Here is a 19,468-nt window from a genome sequence, read left to right on the forward strand (position 1 = left end):
CTCCTGGGAGACCCTGCCAGGATCTCTTTCATTGCACTTACCATACTGTATTTTTCTTCATCAAAATTATTTTGCATTTACGTATTACCACCTTAGAATCTTTAGAGATAATTAGGCCCCTGTCCATCATCCTCCTGGACACCATTATTGCAAACACACAACTATGTGCCAGCATTGTGTTAACTAGGCCCTTACAGATGTTATTTCATTTCAGCCTATATGTCAGTTTCAGAGGGTCTTTTCCCCTCCATCTTACAGATAACAAAACTGAGGCTCAGAGAGGCTAATTTGCCCAAGGTTTTGTAGCTAGGAAACAGCAGAATTGGGATTTTCACTGCTTTTTTGGCTATGTACATTGTCCTTTATCTAGCTTATGGAATGTCAGAGTTGGAGAATGCCCAGAGACCCATGACAGTGGAGTTTGTCATCTCTCTGTATGTATGAGCTTCCTGTAAGCAGGGACCACTGGTCCTTCCTCTAGTGTTCTTGGTACCCATACAGTACTCAGTATGCCGGGAGTACAGGGTCACTATTTGGTGAACGGTTGAAATCAAATCTGATCTTCGTAGGCCTCTCAGACTGCCTACCATTCACTCTTTTGAATCTGACGGCTTCACACATTTGACAATTCACCTCGTGTTGCCCTGTGACACTGCTGTTATTGCTTAAGTCTTGGGTTGCTTTTAGCTTGTTCTTTGTCTGTTTGAAAGCTTGTGCCCCTCCAGGTGCCTTGCATAGGGCCTGGTACGCCATACATGATGGCTGACGTGTTAAAGACATACACAGTGCAGTCCTGTCTTTCTCCAGAAGCCAACGCTCTAATTGTGGATGAAGTTGAGGAACGGCCACACTAACATGGAGTCAAGGCTGCCCTGACCTGTTTCGAGAATGCTCCTTCTGACTTCCTTTTTTCCCTAAGGACATTCAGGAGGCAGACCCTCTTCTCCCCAGGTCCCTGCTTTCTAGAAGCCCCTCTGTCTGGGTTTGGCTTTCTAGGATGCAGGCCACCAGGACTCTCTCTCCCGCTGTCATCCCTGCAGGGATCATGGCCCCTTACCCCGTTATTCCTGTGTCCGGCAGAGTCTTCGGATGACTCCTACGTGTCCGCTGGAGAAGAGCCCCTAGAGGCCCCTGTGTTTGAGATCCCCCTGCAGAATGTGGTGGTGGCACCAGGGGCAGACGTGCTGCTCAAGTGTATCGTCACTGCCAACCCCCTGCCCCAAGGTGAGCTCCAGCACTGGGCCAAGGTGCGGTCGAGGTTGGGAGGGGGTGTGTGAGAAGGGAAGGGGAGGTTCCCCCGGACTCCTCCAAGGGAGGGGTGGGAAAGAGGGGAATTATCCCCTCCATGGGGGCTGCCCTGACTTGTGTGTGTGTTCAGGGACATTTCTCAGGACCCCCAAGAGAAGGGAGGGCAACCTGAGCTTCCCAAAATGAGGGCGGACTCTTCCGGATTCCCTGGGGTGCTGAGAGGAGAGGTTTGGTCTCCTGTGTGGTGTGTGGGGTAGGAGTAGAGATTCTCAGTGGGCGCCTGTGGGCCGTGGCGAGCCGGGTCCCTGTGCCTCCCCACAGTGTCCTGGCACAAGGATGGGTCAGCGCTGCGCAGCGAGGGCCGCCTCCTCCTCCGGGCTGAGGGTGAGCGGCACACCCTGCTGCTCAGGGAGGCCAGGGCAGCGGATGCCGGGAGCTATATGGCCACCGCCACCAACGAGCTGGGCCAGGCCACCTGTGCCGCCTCACTGACCGTGAGACCCGGTAGGGAGCCCATCAACCCTGGGGCTGGGTGGGGGCAAGCCGTGACTCTTCCCCGGCCCAGGCCCCAGTCCACCTCCCTTCCCACTCTCAGCCTTGAGCTTGGGCACCCCGCCAGCATACTTAGTCCATGCAGTCCCTTCTGGGTGTCGGCAGCTTTGGTGAAAGCGTTTTAAATGGCCCTGGCCTCAGGGCAGGGGCCAAATCCCCAAGGCGCACACAAGGCTGGCCAATTCATGAAGTCAGTGAAATTTGTGTTTAGCCATCCTCTAAATGCCATCCTCCCATGGCATTTCCCTGAACAGGGTCCTATGGGGAAAGCAAATTGTCCTTGAGTTTCCGAGAAGAAGAATCTCTCCGCTCACAGGGCTTAAGAGCCACCACAAGCCTTCTGAAGTCATTTCCCCTGTGAGACAGTCCCCCCTCCCAGTAAAAAGAGATGCTTTCGAGTGCCACAAGCCACTTCCCCCCTACTTTTCTTGAACCCAAAGTCGTAAAAAGGGTACAGCCAAGAGCACTTCTCGGGCTGGCAGTGCCGAGGCCGCCTTGTTTTCTATTTTTGTGAAAGCCCTTACTTGGTGTCAGACTACTTTCTTTGGGATTCAGCCCAGTTTCTTTCTGGTTCAGCTGGATCAGTGTCGGTGTACATGGCCAGTTCAGCTCATTCAGCTTGCTGGGCCTGACAATGCACTGACCCCGGGCCTGGGGTTCGGGGAGGTGAGGATGGTCAGGGGGTATTACAGAAGGAAAACACACTCAACCCTCAAGGGGGTTCCCACTGGGTGACCAGACCTGGCTCAGAGGACCTAGGTTGGGGGACAGTGCGGAGCAGATGGATCTAGTGCTGAGGACATCCGAGCCGTTGCTTAGTGTTCTGGGATGCCTGCGCTGAGAGACGTTGGCGCCCTGAAGGAGGCTGGGATTTTAGACCGGCACGGGGAAGGCGGGACATGCCAAGAGGGGGAACAGCACATGGTGTTCTGTCCCTTCCTTCCACGAAGTGCTGCAGGAGACAAGATGGCAGAGCCTGTGTGCCCATCCCAGGGCCTCAGCACCTGAGCAATGAGGGAGTTCTTGATGCATCTGATGATAGTCTCGTGCTCCAGTAGAGCCTTTGGTTGCACGGTCTGGCTTGTGCCACTGCAGGTCTTCATCCTCCTTAGCTGCATATCCCTCCCGGGGCCCATTTTCCAGGCTTTCTCCTCCTCCTACCCCGCTGAATCATGCCCGTCCCTCCACCACATGCTTCTGTCCTTCCATCACCTCCGGGATCTGGCTTCTGACTCAGCTCCCAGCTCCCCTGAGGGGGCCCAGGCCTGGCTCCAGGACTCTAGTCAATACCTGGCTTGGGCTGAAATTTGGCGAGGGGTGGGATGGGGGTGCCCCGATACTGGCTCAGGGCCATTTGGGAGCCTTTTATGGTTGGAAAGGCAGCTTGGGGCGAGGCAGTTGTCAGCCTTTGACTGAGAGTTCTGTATTTGCGGCATAGAACCTCCTGAGCTTCAGTTTCCTCATTTGTAAACCAGAGATAATGACACCGTCCTCACGGATGAAAGCGAATGTGTGAACGAGCTTTATGAACTGTAAAGCTGTAGACAAATGTTAGTTGTTAGCGTTATTAACGGGTGCTGTTGTGTACAAGAGCTCAGGTTTCTACGAGGATCTGGGAAGTGCCTTATCCTTCTCTGTCCCTTTCTTCAGCCCATCTGTGCGTTAGGGACTCCACCTCTCCCCTTGGAAGGCCCATATCCTGCAGACCCTCTGTATTTCCCAGCCCCTGTGTCCTCAGCTCATCACAGCATCTCTGCACCTCTGCCCTGGGGAGCCAGAAAGCCTTCATTGCATTAGTCTGTTGCATCAGCAAGACAGCCACCTCCTTAAGTCAGGCTGGCTCGGGGGCCCCAGGGCCTGGGGGGCAGGCATGTGGGTCCAGACTTGGCTCTGGCTGTTGTGGAGCAAGCTGACTTTCTTACCCTACAAGGTACTGTTTAGTCCAGAGTGGCTGGATGGGGGCCAGTGGACTTGAGAGCAGCAAAAGTGGGTGGAACCTGGGGATGGCACAGACATCTGGCAAGGGGTGGTCCCAGGCCTGGAGTCTGCAGGCAGTGAGGGGTGGGGCCAGGGGAGGGAGTCCAGCAGTTTGCCCGTAGGCCTGGTGGGGAGCAGGTAGAGGGAGGCAGTGGGCAGTGTATTGTGGGAAGAGGCCTGCGTGCAGCCACCGCCCTCTCTTGCTCCTTCCCCTCCCCCTCTTGCTCTTCACCCTGCCCCTGCCCAGTGCTATGGTAACCAGGGCTGGCTGCCCAGTCCCCTCTTGGGGTCCACCCCAACAGGGCCTGCTTTTGAGGACCCACAGATCTCAATTCCTGGTTGGGAGCCATGGTAACCAGGGAATAGATAACTAGAGAATGCGGCCCCATGGACCATGGTTTAGGGGCAGGGTCTGTGCGGAAAGGAGCTGGTCCTCACCAGCTCCCCTGGTCCCTCCCACCCTTTCCACCCCACTGAATCATTCTGTTGAGACCACAGCCATTCTCCCAAAGCGGATGTGTGGATGGGGGCAGGTGGCTTGGGAGTGTGAGAAGTGTGCTTAACCAAAGCAAAGCATTCCCCACCGCTGCCCACATCCATCACACAAGTATTTATTGAGTGCCAACCAGGTGCCAAGTGCTACAGCTCTCTAAACAGTTTCTTCTATTTGGACAGTGTCATAGACTTTCCCAAGCCCTTTCACGTCTCTTCCCTGGCGATAACATTGTGCCATACATATCCCTTGGAGGGACGTGTGGCAGGTGGGGACATTCCCATTTTACGGATGAGAAGACAAAAATGTGAATTGAAAAGTGAGGTAGAGCTAGCACCAGGCCAGCAGCCTTTATTTAGCACTTGCAATCTGCCTAGGGATGTTTTCAGCAACAACTGATTTAGGGTGATGGAAATAACTGCCCATGAAGCAAATAAACTTAGTGTGGGGTGCAAATAAAAGTAACATGACTGGGCTGGGTGTGGTGAATCACACTTGTAATCCCAGCACTTTGGGAGGCTGAGGCGGGTGGATCACCTGAGGTCAGGAGTTCGAGACCAGCCTGGCCAACATGGCAAAACCTTGTCTGTACTAAAAATACAAAAATTAGCCAGGCATGGTGGCATACGCCTATAATCCCAGCTACTCTGGGGGCTGAAACAGGAGAATCACTTGAACCCGGGAGGCCGAGGTTGCAGTAAGCCGAGATCGTGCCACTGCACTCCAGCCTGGGTGATAAAGTGAGACTCTGTCTCAAAATAAATAAATAAATAAATAAATAAATAAATAAATACATGATCAGGTAGCACTTATTGAGTGCTTCGTATATACCAGGCCCTGTGTTGATTGGATTATTTTGTTTAATCCAGCCTTATGAGGTAGGTTCTATTATTATGCCTATGTTATGGATGAGGAAACTGAGACTTGGAAAACTTTAGCCAATTGCTCTCTGGACACAGTGGCTGACACCTGTAATCCCAGCAGTTTTGTCTGGAGCAGCATTGATCAATAGACATTTCTGTGATGATGGAGATGCTCTATATGTGTGTGGTCCAGTATGGTAGCCCTAGCTACATGTGGTTAGTGAGCACTTGAAATGCAGCTGCGGTGACTGAGGAACTGCATTTTAAATTTAATTTCATTTTAATAACTGCTTTTAAATAGTCTCAGGTGGCTAGTGACTGCCTTCTTGGGATGGTCAGCTCTAGGAGCTTAGGGCCAGCTGGAGGCTGGAGCTATGATTTGAAACCCTGTCTCGGTCTCTCAAGCCTACACTCCTAACCATGACACTATCCCACCCCCCTTTCCTGTTGCTCTGAAGAAGTTTGATGTTGAGGTGGAACTGAGCTCATGAGCTCACTGGGAGGGCACTGGTGATGCCCTCTGTGGGTGGGTCAGACTGGGGGCTTTCTCTCCTTCCTCTGTTGACTCCCCACCTCCAGCACAGCTGTGGTCCTTCTGTTTCCTTGCATGCCTGATGTGAGCACACCCAGCTTCCCCACCATGCGCCCCGAGAGGAGGCCCTCTGGGTGCGGGGCAGGAGGAAGTGGGAGTATGGGAGGCCTCATGGGCCTGGGCCTCATCCTCCCCACCTCCAGTCCTTCCCTCAACTACAGGTCTCCTGTATTTGAGCCCAAGATTCTTGCATTTTCCAGCCAAGACCTTGGCCTCTTCATTGTACCTTAGCTGGTCATGGTTTTCTTGGCTGTAAAGTGAGGATCTTCACACCAGCCAGGCTACCTACTTGGTGAGATTCCTGAGGGTCTGTGAGGAGGGCAAGTTGGACACTTGGGACAGAGGATATATAGCTCATTGAAGCCCATTCTGGTCCCACTCATAGAATCAACATGACCACAGCAGAAAATAGGTTGTTTATTGGGGGCCGTGAAAACAAAAACAAGGAAGAAAACCTTAGCATCCATGTCAGTCCCTGTCTTCTCTTGCCCCTGGTCTCTAGCCACCTGTGGCATAGTTGCAGATTCTCCCTTGTGATGGCAGTGGCTGCCGTTGGGGAGGATGCCACATGGCCCCCATTGTCAGTCCTCGATGGGGGTTTGGACAACACCTGACAAAGCAGTGTGGCATGGTCCCCTTGCCCAAACTCAGCCCTTCCTCTACCCTCCTGTCTGCCAGAAACAGGCCTGCCTGACAGGTGGCCTCCCCGAAGCTGGTACCTAGAACGGGGGCCATCAATCACAGCCTGTCAGAAGAATTGAGAGCTCATTTACTGTTGTTGCAGCCACTTTTCCTCACCTGGAGCAAACTAACATAGTCATATGTAAGAAATTAATCATGACCGGGTGCGGTGGCTCACGCCTGTAATCCCAGCACTTTGGGAGGCCAAGCAGGGTGGATCATGAGGTCAGGAGTATGAGACCAGCCTGACCAACATAGTGAAACCCTGTCTCTACTAAAAATACAAAAAATTAGCCGGGTGTGGTGATGGACGTCTCTAATTCCAGCTACTTGGGAGGCTGAGACAGGAGAATCACTTGAATCTAGGAGGCAGAGGTCGCAGTGAGCCGAGATCATGCCATTGCACTCCGGCCTGGGCGACAGTGTGAGACTCTGTCTCAAAAAAAAAAATAAAAAAGAAAAGAAAAAGAAAAAGAAAAAAAAGAAAAGAAAAAAAGAAAAAAGAAAAATTAATCACTTCTGGGGCTAGGTCAGGCTGACCATGTGAAATGATCTGTTGGCTTGTACATTTTGAACTAAGCCTGAAACATTCTCAGTCCAAGGGGAAACATTCATGTCAGCACCCTGTGGAAATGCCCACCTCCTGGCCAGCCGTGTCCTCCCTTTCCCTGACTTTTCCGCAGTGGGGTTACCACTGCAGACATTTCAAGAACTGCCTGTGGAGGACCTACTGAAACAGCACATGTGGAGGGCCAGCTGGGAAGGGCCAAGCCACAGGCAAATGCTGGCTAACCTGCAGCCTATCACTCCCTTCCTCAAGAATCGCAAGGAGAAAAAACCGTTTATGGACTGGGTGCCGTGGCTCACACCTGTAATCCTAGCACTTTGGGAGGCCAAGGCAGGTGGAACACTTGAGGCCAGGAGTTTGAGACCAGCCTGGCCAATATAATGAAACCCCATCTCTACTAAGAATACAAAAATTAGCCAGGTGTGGTTGTGGGAGCCTGTAATCCCAGCTACTGAGGGAGGCCGAGCCAGGAGAATCGCTTGAACTTCGGAGGTGGAGGTTGCAGTGAGCTGAGATTACACCAGTGCTCTCCAGCCTGGATGACAGACTGAGACTGTCTCAAAACAAAAGCAAAAACAGACAAACAAAAGAATTGTAAAGAGTCCGCCTTGCCTGCAGAGTAAAGGCTGCACACCTTCGTGTGGCCTCTACCATCTGCACCCATAGGGCAAAAGGAGCCAGAGGCCTGAGGCTGGCCCTCGGGTGGCAGTGGGAGGCACCTGCTTGAACAGTGGATGCTCCACTCCTTACTTCTTTACCCAGTTTATAGACAGACAGTTGAGCTATAGTCCTCTGCACACATGGCTTTTGCTTCAAACTTTTCTGCATGCACTTTCCTCTGCCTGGAATACTTTTCCCTTTTTCCTGCAAACTGCAATTCCAATACTGCCTCTTCCTTCAGTTCTCTCTTTTTCCCTGGGCCAAAAGTCATCTCCCGCCTTCTATACTCCCACGCCCCTTACCTGCTGCTCTCTTGCTACCTCATACTTCCTGCTTGCTCTTATAGTCACTTGTGTATCTGGTTTGTCTTCCCCACCACCCAGAAGGCTCCTGAGGACACGACCATGTCTTTGCCACTCCTTAGCACTGGCAGCTGTGCTAAGGGGGCCCTCCTGGACAGTTAGGGGCTGTGTGGACTGCAGAGCTGTATGTGAGGTGGCAGTGAGTAGGCAGGGAGCCCCATGACTTTTCAAGCCCTTGAGCAACGTGGGTGACACACAGAGGTGAGGCTAGGCATGACACCCAGCCACAAGGGTCATGAGGCTCTGCCTATGAGGGGAGCTTGGCAAAGAGACCATGGAGCGGTGGTCCTCAGAGTGAGGCCCCCAGACCAGCAGCATCAGCATCACCTGAGTATGTGTTAGAAATGCAGTTTCTTTTTTTTTTCTTTCCAATAAGCGTTTTGCACTCTTAAGAAATGCAGATTATTGGCCCCAGCCCCAACCTACTGAATCGGAAATTCTGTGGGTGGGGCCCAGCACTCTATGGTCTAAGGAGCCCTCCAGGTAATTCCGATGCACAGAAAACCTTGAGAACCACTGCCATAGAGTTAGAGATTGTGCCCAAGATGGGAGACCAGGTCATGCCAGGGGAAGCACACGGGCTGTGTAGCCAAACCTCCTAGGTTCAAAGCCCTGCTCTGAGGTTGAATGGCCCAGTGAAGGGGGCTTAGTGATACCACCTCTTAGGGCTGTCCTCCTCCCATAAAGATCAGCAGTGGTCCCTAAGCTTTCATATGCCTAAGAGTCATCTGGGGTGCTTTTTAAAATGCAGTTTCCTGACATCTCATTTCAGAAAATCTAATTCTGCAGGCTGGAGTAAGGTTGAGGAATCTATATTTTAAATAAGCCCGAGGTGGTCCTGATGTGAGTAGGTCAAGTAACATTCTGAGAAGCCCTGAAGCAAAGGGCTGTGTGCGACACCTTTTATGTACTAGATAATTCGCAGTGGTGGCTGCAACTCTGTCTGTTGTGAGAACACATCAGGGGACGCTGAAACAGTTGGGGTCGGTGGATGTGCTGGTCTGAGGAGAGGGAGTTCCCTGTGTGCTTCCTAACGCCAGTATTTTCATCAAATGAGTTTGACCTGAGAGTGATGTTGAAAGGGCAGACATGAGCATGAGGTCAGCGTGGGGGATTGGGAGCCAGTGTGAAGGGGCGGTACTTCCGTGGTGGGTTGTTCAGGGCCATTGAGTGTATGTGCCTATTAGGTTTAGGGGGGCACCTGCCCCCTCCTTCCTGGCTGGTGTAACTGTGTTTGCCACAGTGAGAGTTGGGCTTGTGGGTGCAGCAGGGCTGGGATGTCAGGGACTGGTTCCAAAGATGGTTTTTGCTATGTGGCCAGGGAAAAAACTAGGTGGCACCGGATTCTGGTATGGAGCCTCAGGAATCCTCGATCAGCTTCCTTGGTCACTGACTTTTGGAGGTATGGAGGGGCAGAGGCTACTGCCTTGTCTGGAAGAGGCCTGGGCTGCTCTGACAGTCTGTCTCTCCAAGGGGCTTGAGGATGGGGGCCTGCTTCATGGCTAGATGCCCTCCAGCATGCTGTTCCCCTGGGCACCACCAGGGGTCTCTGAGGCTCCCTGCAAACCTTGGCCATCTGGCCTTCAGCTCAGCTTCCGCTCCCAGTCCCTGGGCCCGTGAGCCTCCTCAGTACTGTCCAGCCTGGAGGTGACCTGGGGCAGGACTCCAGGCTCCATAGAGGGGTAGGACCGCCCACCTGCGGAGCCATGCCTGTGATCTCAGCATCAAATGCCTTAAGCACCAAATGCCATTCTGACTTCCCTCCCCAACCCTACCTCAAGACAGCCAGCCTGAACCGTGGGCCCCTCATCTGCCCGGCCCCCAGCCCTCCTTCCTTACTGGCCATGCTGGGAAACGCAGGTCATGGCTTGGGAATGTGGCCCCGGGTTGCGGGGTGAGGTGATAGGAAGAGGGAGAAGGACATGTGACCCCTGCTCAACAGCCCCCTTCTCTCAGGTTCCGTGTCCAAACCCTTTCCCCATCCCAGATACAAATGGGTTCTCATGATAAGGGGCCATTTGGGGGAGGCAGCCCCCGCTGTCCTCTCTAGCGGGGCCAAGGTGGGTGGCGGGCAAGATGCCAACAGGTGCCCCGGCGGTTTGGGTAGGAAGGCTGGATGTGGGCTTAGGCCCTGTGGTGGCTGCTGGCCAGACCTTCCATGGCAGGGATGAGGGGGCAGAGGTGGGATTCTGGGCCCCCTCAGATTCTTCCCCCACCTCTGTGAAGGAGGGCAAAGATCTTGACAGTTCTCTGATTTTCGGGGCCAAAGAAAACAGGTATGCCCTGGCTCTGTAGTATTTGAGGCTCGTTAGCGCATTCCCCGGTCAGGGATCTTGGTGGTTCCGTCAGAGCAAGGGGCAACACAGGGAACACTTCCCACGGGCACCTTCTTTGGTGGACGTGTCAGAACAAATGGGTCAGGGCAAGTGTCTCTATTGGCACAGCGCAGTGCCACCCCTTCCCTGTCTTGCTCGGGGACGGAGGCCCCACACCTTGAGTCAAGGCACCGCAGAGCGGGCTTTGCTCTTGTCAGGGTCTGAAGCTGTAAGGAGAAGAAAGGCAGATCCCGCGGCTTGGGAGTGAGGAGAGTGGCTAAATCCAGACGGCCGCGCTCCGCCCTCCCTCCCCTCTCCCGTCTCCTCCCCCTCCACACCAGGGCCCAGGCTGCCTGTGGTCTCGGCAGGCACCACCTTCCTAGCCAGCTGCCTGCCGGCCTGCCATCCAACCTCCTCCTTCCCCTCCTCAGGCGCCTTCCCCTCCCCCAGGGCCTTCTCCGTGCAGGGCCTCAGCTGGGTCAGCCGAGTGAGTGGGGCTGGGCAGGCTGGACAGGCTGGGCTCCTGCTCCCTGGGGAGCCACGCTGGGGTGGGCAGTGGGCAGGCAGCAGGAGGGCCTGGTGCCAGGGCAGAGCCTTCAGGACAGGCACAGGCTGGGGTCTGTGTGCAGAGCCTCGGGGTGAGTTGGGGTACAGCCCTGCTGGGGGCTTGGGGTGGGGGGACCCTGGGGAGAACCTAGGGGGCTGTGGCAGTTTCATGTCTGTATTTGGCAGTCGGATAGGAGCCAGCTCAGCGAGACTGGGACCCTGGCCAGTTGCAGGGGAGGGCGTCGGGCCCTGGGGACACCCCTCCCCCAAGGCTGACTCTGGTGCCCCCCTCCTCTTCCCCCAGGCTGAGCTGCCCTTTTTGGTGGATGACTCCAGCTCTGCTTTCGTATCCCTCGAGCGTTTGGGGGTGCAAGCTGTAGGGCTGTGGCCAACAGGTGCCCCTGGGGTTTGCACGGCAGGAAGCTGAGAAGGGAAAGGGGGAGGGGCAGGCTAGATGGTGCCGCCTCATTGGCCCTGGACCGAGGTCGGGATGTGACTTGTCTGCGGTGTGTGTTCCTCTGCACCGGGCCCAGCTCGCCCAAGAAATGGGCGTCCTAGCCATGCTGCTCCAGGGTTCCATAGACCTGCTTCCCCTGCTTTTGGAGCCTGCAGTTGGTAGTTTAGGTCTCTAGTCCATGTCAGGAATGTGGGTGCCCTGCTCCAGTGGAATTCTCCCACCAGGCCCAGGAGTGGCCCCTCTGCTGCCCGAACCCTTTGCCCCAGGCCTTTCCCTATGGTGTCCCCTCCTGGGAGGATCCACAGGGTCGGTGTTGGCAGAGCCAGTGGCAGAGGAGGTTCCAGGGGCTCAGGGAGGGGAAGAAGCTGGGCGAGGTCGCAGGAGCCTGGGGGTGAAGTCAGGGCAGGGCCGGCCTGCGGGGAGCTGCCCCAACTCCTGGGCTCTGGGCGACATTCCAGCCAGCTCTCCCAGGCTCTCTGCTCGCCTTCCTCCCTGGTAGCTATCTCTGTCTCTCTCCAGGTGGGTCTACATCCCCTTTCAGCAGCCCCATCACCTCCGACGAGGAATACCTGAGTCCCCCAGAGGAGTTCCCAGAGCCTGGGGAGACCTGGCCACGAACCCCCACCATGAAGCCCAGTCCCAGCCAGAACCGCCGTTCTTCTGACACTGGCTCCAAGGCACCCCCCACCTTCAAGGTCAGACCGCTGAGGCTGGGGCCTAGCCTCCTGTGTGCCCCCGTTCCTTTGGGTGCCCCCTTGTTCTTGGGGCCATGCCTAGGCAACATCAAGACCTGGAACTTTACTCCCATTCAAACCCTCTTACCCAGAGCCAGTCTCAGCCTGGCTATGGAAGAGTCCTCCATCTCAGATTCCACAGCCCCCAGGACCCAAGGCTCTGCCCTGTCTTCCCCTGACACTTTGGGGTACCCCCTTCAGGTCTCACTTATGGACCAGTCAGTAAGAGAAGGCCAAGATGTCATCATGAGCATCCGCGTGCAGGGGGAGCCCAAGCCTGTGGTCTCCTGGTGAGTAGCCGCACTTTCCACCACCCACCAGCGACTCTCTGTCAGGCTTGGCTCTGGGAGGTCTGGCTTTGGGTGGAAGGAAATGGAATCTTGGTGGGCTTCCCCATGATCTGCCTCAGGGGCCTCATCTCAGGGACAGCAGTGTATTCCCCCCGGCACCCTGTCCCTTGCCCCATGTTCCAGGCTTATTTAGGGCTTCCCCTTCTGGCGAGGGGCTTGGGTCTCATGTCTGTCCATTTGGGATAAATGACTGGGTGCGGTGGCTCACGCCTGTAATCCCAGCATTTTGAGAGGTGAGGTGAATGGATCACTTGAGGCCAGGAGTTTGGGACCAGCCTGGCCAGCATGGCGAAGCCCTGTCTCTACTAAAAATACAAAAAAATTAGCCAGATGTGGTGGTGCACGCTTGTAATCCCAGCTACTTGGGAGGCTGAGGCAAGAGGATTACTTGACCCTGGGAGGTGGAAGCTGTAGTGAGCTGAGATCACACCATTGCACTCCAGCCTGGGTGACAGAGTGAGACCCTGTGTCAAAAACAAAAATACCCCCTTCCCAAAATTAGCAAGGAGCAAGACATTTCAGAGGCCAAGGAAGGAGGATTGCTTGAGCCAAGGAGTTGAAGACCAGCTTGGGCAACATAGTGAGACTCTGTCCCTACAAAAAAATTTTTTAAATTAGCTGGACGTGGTAGTACATGCCTGTAGACCCAGCTACTTATGAGGGTGAGGAGGAGGATCACTGGAGCCCAGGAGTTTGAGGTTGCAGTGAGCTATGATCACACCACTGCACTCCAGCCTGGACAATATAGCAAGACCCTGTTGCTGAAAAAAAAAAAGACACACAACAATTTGTTTCTGAGCTGCCAGCAGCCCCGAGTTAAATGTGGGTCTAAGCAGAGGGGCCTCGCTCATCCCAGGTGCCTGGAACATGGATTACTCAGCTTGCTAATTTTTTATGGTTTGAATTTTGTTTTTCATTTTTAATTGATTGTCTGGTCCCCACTGTGATTTTTTTTTTTTTTTTTTTTTTTTAGATGGAGTTTCACTCTTTGTCGCCCAGGCTGGAGTGCAGTGGTGCGATCTGGGCTCACTGCAACCTCCGCCTCCTGGGTTCAAGGAATTCTCCTGCCTCAGCCTCCTGAGTAGCTGGGATTACAGGCATGTGCCACCACACCCAGCTAATTTTGTTTTTTTTGTAGAGGCAGGGTTTCTGGTCAGGCTGGTCTCGAACTCCTGACCTCAGGTGATCCACCCACCTCGGCCTCCCAAAGTGCTGGGATTACAGGCATGAGCCACCGTGCCCAGCCCCCACTGTGATTTTTTTTTGTAACATTGTAAGTTTTTTCATATCCCTTTTGGGAAGTGGGAAAGCTATCTGTCCATTATAAATAAATAAAAATAAGACATGGGGAAGTTTAAGAATTATTAAGAGCTAAATAGGGTCAGGCATGAGGGCTCAATGTCTGTAATCCCAGCACTTTGGGAAGCCAAGAGAGGAGGATCATTTGAGCCCAGAAGTTCAAGACCAGCGTGGACAACATGGTGAAACCCTGTATCTACAAAAAATACAAAAATTAGCTGGGCATGGTGGCATGTGCCTGTAGTCCCAGCTACTCAGGAGGCTGAGGTGGGGAGATCGCTTGAGCCTGGGGAGGTAGAAGTTGCAGTGAGCTGTGATTGTGCCACTGCACTCCAGCCTGGGTGACAGAGGGAAACCCTGTTAAAAAAAAAAAAAAAAGAAAGAAAGAAAAGAAAAAAGAGCTAAATAGCACGGCTCCACTCTGAATGCAGCAGGGTTCCGAGAAGGGAGAGCTCCAGGAGTTAGAAGTGACCTGGAAGCTCCTAGAGGTGGGTGGGATGGCAGAGTGGGGGTAAAAACCTAGCCCTGGCCACGGTCAGTGGGACAGATCTGGGGACTGGGCAAACTGCACAGGGAAGGAGAGGCCTGCACAGTGCTGCAGCCCCAGTTCCTGTGCACGCACATCAGGCCCCTGGGCCCTGGGACTGAGTTCTTGCCCCTCTGACAGGCTGAGAAACCGCCAGCCTGTGCGCCCAGACCAGCGGCGCTTTGCGGAGGAGGCTGAGGGTGGGCTGTGCCGGCTGCGGATCCTGGCTGCAGAGCGTGGCGATGCTGGTTTCTACACTTGCAAAGCGGTCAATGAGTATGGTGCTCGGCAGTGCGAGGCCCGCTTGGAGGTCCGAGGTGAGTACCTGATTTCTCCATGAATGCCCACCTGGCCCTGGCCCCTTCCTTCCCCCACTGTCTGCTCTCACACAGCCTCAGTTAGAGGATGCCACCACTGAAAGGGCCTTAAGGGGCCCCTAGTCCAGCTGCTTATATTATTGTTGAGTGAACCAAAGCCCAGAGACAGGAAGTGACCTGCCCAAAGCTGCACAGCACATTGTTCCGTGTTCAGCTTACTACACAACACCACCTTCCCTGTTGCTCCATCACGGAGCCCTGGCAGCAGCCAGAGACCCTGCACCTGCCACTGGCCAAGCTCTCTCTACACTCTTCTGAGCCTTTGTCACCCTGCTCTGCCCAGGACCCTCCCTCATCCCCCTCCCCCTCTCCTCTCGCCCCTTTGCCCACCCTCCCATCCCATTGCTGTGCAGAAGCTACTGTGAGGTAGCGGTGGGGAGAGTCTGGTGGCTGGACCCGTTCGGAGGGGCCCTTGGGGTGGCTTAGGCTTGGAGCATCACAGGGACCCTAGGGTGCCAGGGTGAGCACAGCTGTGACGTGTGAAGAGGCCTGGGCCCCCAGAGCCTGGGGCATATGTGCAGAGGCCCTCTCAGGCAGCAGGAGTGCCAGGCCCTGGCTAGGGGGCCCTCGAGGGCTGTGGGTTTTCCTCCCCGAAGGCCACAACCGTTTATCTTGCCTTCCACCTCACCCTTCGCCTCAATGGCTCCTCGCTTCCTCTCCTTGCTTCTCACTCAGCCCCCAGCCCCTGACCTTCCCCAAGGCTCAGAGCTCAGACCCTGACAGTCATGGTCCCTCTGCTGGCCACCCTGCCTCAGTTCCCCTCCTCTGTGCCCGCCGTTCCTGTAGTTGCCACTTCCTTGGTCTCCAGATTCTTCAGCCCTCCTCCCTGGCCTGCTTTCTCTCCAGGGCCTGGCTCTGCCTCGCTTCTCTGTATTAACCCATGTCTCGGTGCTTCTTTCTCTTGGGGATTCCTTCCGACACCCCCAGGCTTTGGGGTGCTCCTGATCCCATGAATGCCTGGTTGCCCGGGGTCTCTGCCTGCCCAGGAACCCCGAGGAACCAGTCTCTGGCTAGCTGCCGGCCCTCGCAGCCCAGAGCTGACCTTGAGGGAGCCAAGAATGGCAGTGCTGCCCTGGCGGTGTGAGAGGCAGCCCTCTATGCAGAAGGGCCCTAGCCAGGTCTGCGTGCCTGTGTGTGCCTGTGCGTGCATGTGTGCGTGTGCGTGCGCATGCATGCGTGTGTGTGCATGCATGTGTGTGCGTGTGTGCGTGTGCGTGTGTGCATGTATGCGTGTGTGTGCATGCGTGTGTGTGCGTGTGCGTGCGTGTGTGCGTGTGCGTGCATGTGTGCGTGTGCATGCGTGTGTGTGTGTGTGTGTGCGCGTGCGTGCGCGTATGCTGCACTAACCTGCCGCTTGCTGACTGAGGTTTTTGTCTGTACACAGGCGAGTGAGCTCAGGGGGCCACCTGCGCTCCCCCCGCTACCCTCCGAGCCGCGCCCCTGTCTCAGGCACCTCTCGGACCTCGCTGTGTTTCACTGCCTCCTGCCCACAGACCCAGGCCTGCCGGCCCGGACCCGTCCCAGCCTCCCCTCCCCACCCCATGCAGCCCCCAGGGGGATAGCCCATGGGCCCCTGTGGACCCTCCCTCCCCAAGTGGACACATGGCTGTGCAGGCCAGGAGGCCCACAGATGGACTGAGTGCTGGGAAGGGGCGGCTGCGAGGGGTATCAACCCCCCGAGTCTCTCCCTGAAGGGGAGCACCGGGCGAGTGCATGTGCTACTGCTGCTACAGGCCTGTCTATCTGTTTGTCTGTCTGTGTGTCTGTGACAGTCAGGGAAGGATGCCTCGGAGCTGAGGTGGGGTGAGACAGAGTGGGAGAGATTACGGCATGGCATGGAGGGGCCCAAGGAGCAGGGGCTGTTGACAAAGGCCTTACCAGGAAGGGTTAGGACACTGACCATTCTATAAATGGGTTTCGAATGGCACAACACTTTCTATTTCACAAAAGACCAAAAGCCAGAGGCCCCAGGCTCTGTGCTGATGAACAGCCTGGCTGAGCCCTGGCCCTGGCAGGTTTAGGGCCCGTTTGGGGCCCCCTCCTTCTCTGTCAGGGCTGGGGTGCTCTGTCTGGGAATGAGGGAGTTAACCAGGTTTGGTGCAGGAGCAGGAGCAGGGGGCCACTGTAGTGAGCGTGGAGAGATTTGGAAACACCTATTTCTTAACTCAAATAAAGTCCAGTTTGTACCCATCTGGTGTGTTGTGTTTTTTTTTCCCCCGCCGCTGTCTCTGCCACCATGTGGCGCTCTCGGTTTCCCCTCCCTCAGTTCCCTCTTGCCTCCATGAATCACCCTCCCTGGCCCAGCTTGGATTGCCATCTCGAAGCCAGGTCTGGGCATGCCTTGCTGTCCTGGCCAGGTGGGTGGGCTTTCCCCATCTCCAGAGAACAAAATGCATCTCTCTCTCTGTGTCTGTCTGTCTCTCTGTGCGTGCGTATGTGTGTCTCCCTCACCCTGTGTGTCTCTGCTCTGTGCGTGGCCCCCGTGGCTGCTTTCCCCTCAGCACACCCTGAAAGCCGGTCCCTGGCCGTGCTGGCCCCCCTGCAGGACGTGGACGTGGGGGCCGGGGAGATGGCGCTGTTTGAGTGCCTGGTGGCGGGGCCCACTGACGTGGAGGTGGATTGGCTGTGCCGTGGCCGCCTGCTGCAGCCTGCACTGCTCAAATGCAAGATGCATTTCGATGGCCGCAAATGCAAGCTGCTACTTACATCTGTACATGAGGACGACAGTGGCGTCTACACCTGCAAGCTCAGCACGGCCAAAGGTAACTCCCCACTCAGGCATTGGGCTGCCGTGGGTGCCCAAGAGCTGGAGGGAGGGGACTGGGGGTGTACAGTAAGATGCCCGGGAAACAGAGCTCCAACCCCGAGGGGAAGCGGGGGAGAGTGGGAGCTAGTACATTGCCCTGGCCTCAATAAAATGAGCACTTAGAATAGTGCATAGCACAAAGGAAAGGCCGCAACAGGGTTAACTGTTCCTAGGAGGGAGTGTGTCTGCTGAGGTGAACATGGGTTCCCACGCCTGCCCTGCAAGTCACCAGCCATATAACTTTGAACAAGTCACTTCATCTCTCTGAGCTTTAGCCTGTTCATCTGTAGAACAGGGATGGTGATCATTCCTCCTCTGTAGAGGGATTGGTAGGATTAATGAGATAGTTTATGTGAAGAACAAAGCACAGGGCCTGTCAAAGGGCCTTTCCAGGAGAGGGTAGGGCACTGAGCATTCCAGAAATGGGTTTCAAATGGCACACCTGCCTAATAAATGCCAGCCATTGTTACCACTGATGCTATCTCTGACCTGCGCCTGCCCTCATGGAAGGGCAGAGATTACAGCACCTGCCTCGCTACACTGTGGGTGATGAAGACCTAAGCGGAAGCTGGAGGGGCTTTAGAAGCAGGAGGGTGCATTGGGTCAGCATAAGGGACCCTTATCTCCTCCAGAAGCTTCTTTGGGGGTTGGTAGAGTGGGGTCAAGGGGCATCTGCTCTGGGTCTGGGGCAGGTGGCTAGGAGCATGGGCATGACCCCAGCACAGAGGAGAATTCTGAGAAGTAGATGGAGGAGGGGTGGGCTTGGCTTCTAGGACCCTCTCAGAGCTGGGCTGTGCTTCTTCCAGGGTGGGCAGGGTGAGGGGAGGAAGGGGGAGCTGGGGCCAGGCCCTGGGCTCAGGCCCTGGGCTCCTATGGAGTCCCCAGCCCACCATGGCAGTCTGCACCCACCCTTGCTGACCTCCACCCTCTCGAGGTCTAGTCTCTGGATCTGTGCCCACTTCCTCCCCTGAGTACCCAGAGCCTTTGCTGGGCTCTGCCCAGGCTCCAGCTTCCTGCTCAGCCTTAGGTCAGGAGTGGTGGGTTGGGATGCCTGGGCCTCCTTAGCCTTCCCTATCTCTGAGCTTCCCCCTGCCCCACAGATGAGCTGACCTGCAGTGCCCGGCTGACCGTGCGGCCCTCGTTGGCACCCCTGTTCACACGGCTGCTGGAAGATGTGGAGGTGTTGGAGGGCCGAGCTGCCCGTTTCGACTGCAAGATCAGTGGCACCCCGCCCCCTGTTGTTACCTGGACTCATTTTGGTACGGCCCCTGTGCGGCAGGTGTTGAGGGCCCCCCAAAGGCCCAGGCGGGGATGGGGTGCACCCAGAGGGCAGGGCCCCTCACTGTGCCTGCTCTGCATTCCCACCCCTCCCTTCTGCAGGCCGCCCCATGGAGGAGAGTGAGAACTTGCGGCTGCGGCAGGACGGGGGTCTGCACTCACTGCACATTGCCCATGTGGGTAGCGAGGATGAGGGGCTCTATGCGGTCAGTGCTGTTAACACCCATGGCCAGGCCCACTGCTCAGCCCAGCTGTATGTAGAAGAGCCCCGGACAGCCGCCTCAGGCCCCAGGTACCACCGGGGCCCCAAATGATGCTGGGGCTGCCTGTGAGGGGCCAGCCCAGCCTTGGGGTGGGAGGCACAGCCCTGGGCCTCTGGGCAGCCGTGTGGTCTTGCAGCTCGAAGCTGGAGAAGATGCCATCCATTCCCGAGGAGCCAGAGCAGGGTGAGCTGGAGCGGCTGTCCATTCCCGACTTCCTGCGGCCACTGCAGGACCTGGAGGTGGGACTGGCCAAGGAGGCCATGCTAGAGTGCCAGGTGACCGGCCTGCCCTACCCCACCATCAGCTGGTTCCACAACGGCCACCGCATCCAGAGCAGCGACGACCGGCGCATGACACAGTGTACGTGTCTGGGAAGGTCCCCGGGAGTGTCCCCTGCAGCACCCACTTGGCTTGCAATGCCCTGCCCCTCTCCCTAGCTTTCCCCAGGCCTTTCCTCTGTAGCCTGACCAGGGACAGGGTGCCTGGGGGAAGGGAACCCGGAGGGACTGTGAGGTCACTGC

The 19,468-nt window shown here is 56.0% G+C and overlaps 1 protein-coding gene across 16 annotated transcripts in view; it reads left to right on the top strand.

Annotated features, from left to right (window-relative positions):
* Positions 1 to 19,468, top strand: part of SPEG (striated muscle enriched protein kinase) — a 58,772-nt gene that overhangs the window by 15,201 nt on the left and 24,103 nt on the right. For 11 of the 16 annotated variants that reach the window (XR_001716023.4, XM_016949371.4, XM_016949370.4 and 8 more), the window contains 9 exons: positions 1,081 to 1,224; positions 1,570 to 1,752; positions 11,834 to 12,009; positions 12,250 to 12,338; positions 14,365 to 14,540; positions 17,102 to 17,362; positions 18,507 to 18,665; positions 18,787 to 18,976; positions 19,084 to 19,307. Coding sequence is in view for 15 of the 16 variants with exons in the window: in XM_016949371.4 (XP_016804860.2) it covers positions 1,081 to 1,224; positions 1,570 to 1,752; positions 11,834 to 12,009; positions 12,250 to 12,338; positions 14,365 to 14,540; positions 17,102 to 17,362; positions 18,507 to 18,665; positions 18,787 to 18,976; positions 19,084 to 19,307 (1,602 nt within the window). In the remaining variant the exon portion in view is untranslated. Of the gene's footprint in view, positions 1 to 1,080; positions 1,225 to 1,569; positions 1,753 to 10,606; positions 10,950 to 11,018; positions 11,253 to 11,833; positions 12,010 to 12,249; positions 12,339 to 14,364; positions 14,541 to 15,984; positions 16,791 to 17,101; positions 17,363 to 18,506; positions 18,666 to 18,786; positions 18,977 to 19,083; positions 19,308 to 19,468 lie in introns of those variants that run through there. The other 5 variants (XM_016949374.4, XM_009444280.5, XM_009444279.5 and 2 more) reach the window with 5 other exon arrangements.

The sequence above is a fragment of the Pan troglodytes genome, chromosome 13 (assembly GCF_028858775.2).
Source record: "Pan troglodytes isolate AG18354 chromosome 13, NHGRI_mPanTro3-v2.0_pri, whole genome shotgun sequence".
Lineage (NCBI taxonomy): Eukaryota > Metazoa > Chordata > Mammalia > Primates > Hominidae > Pan > Pan troglodytes.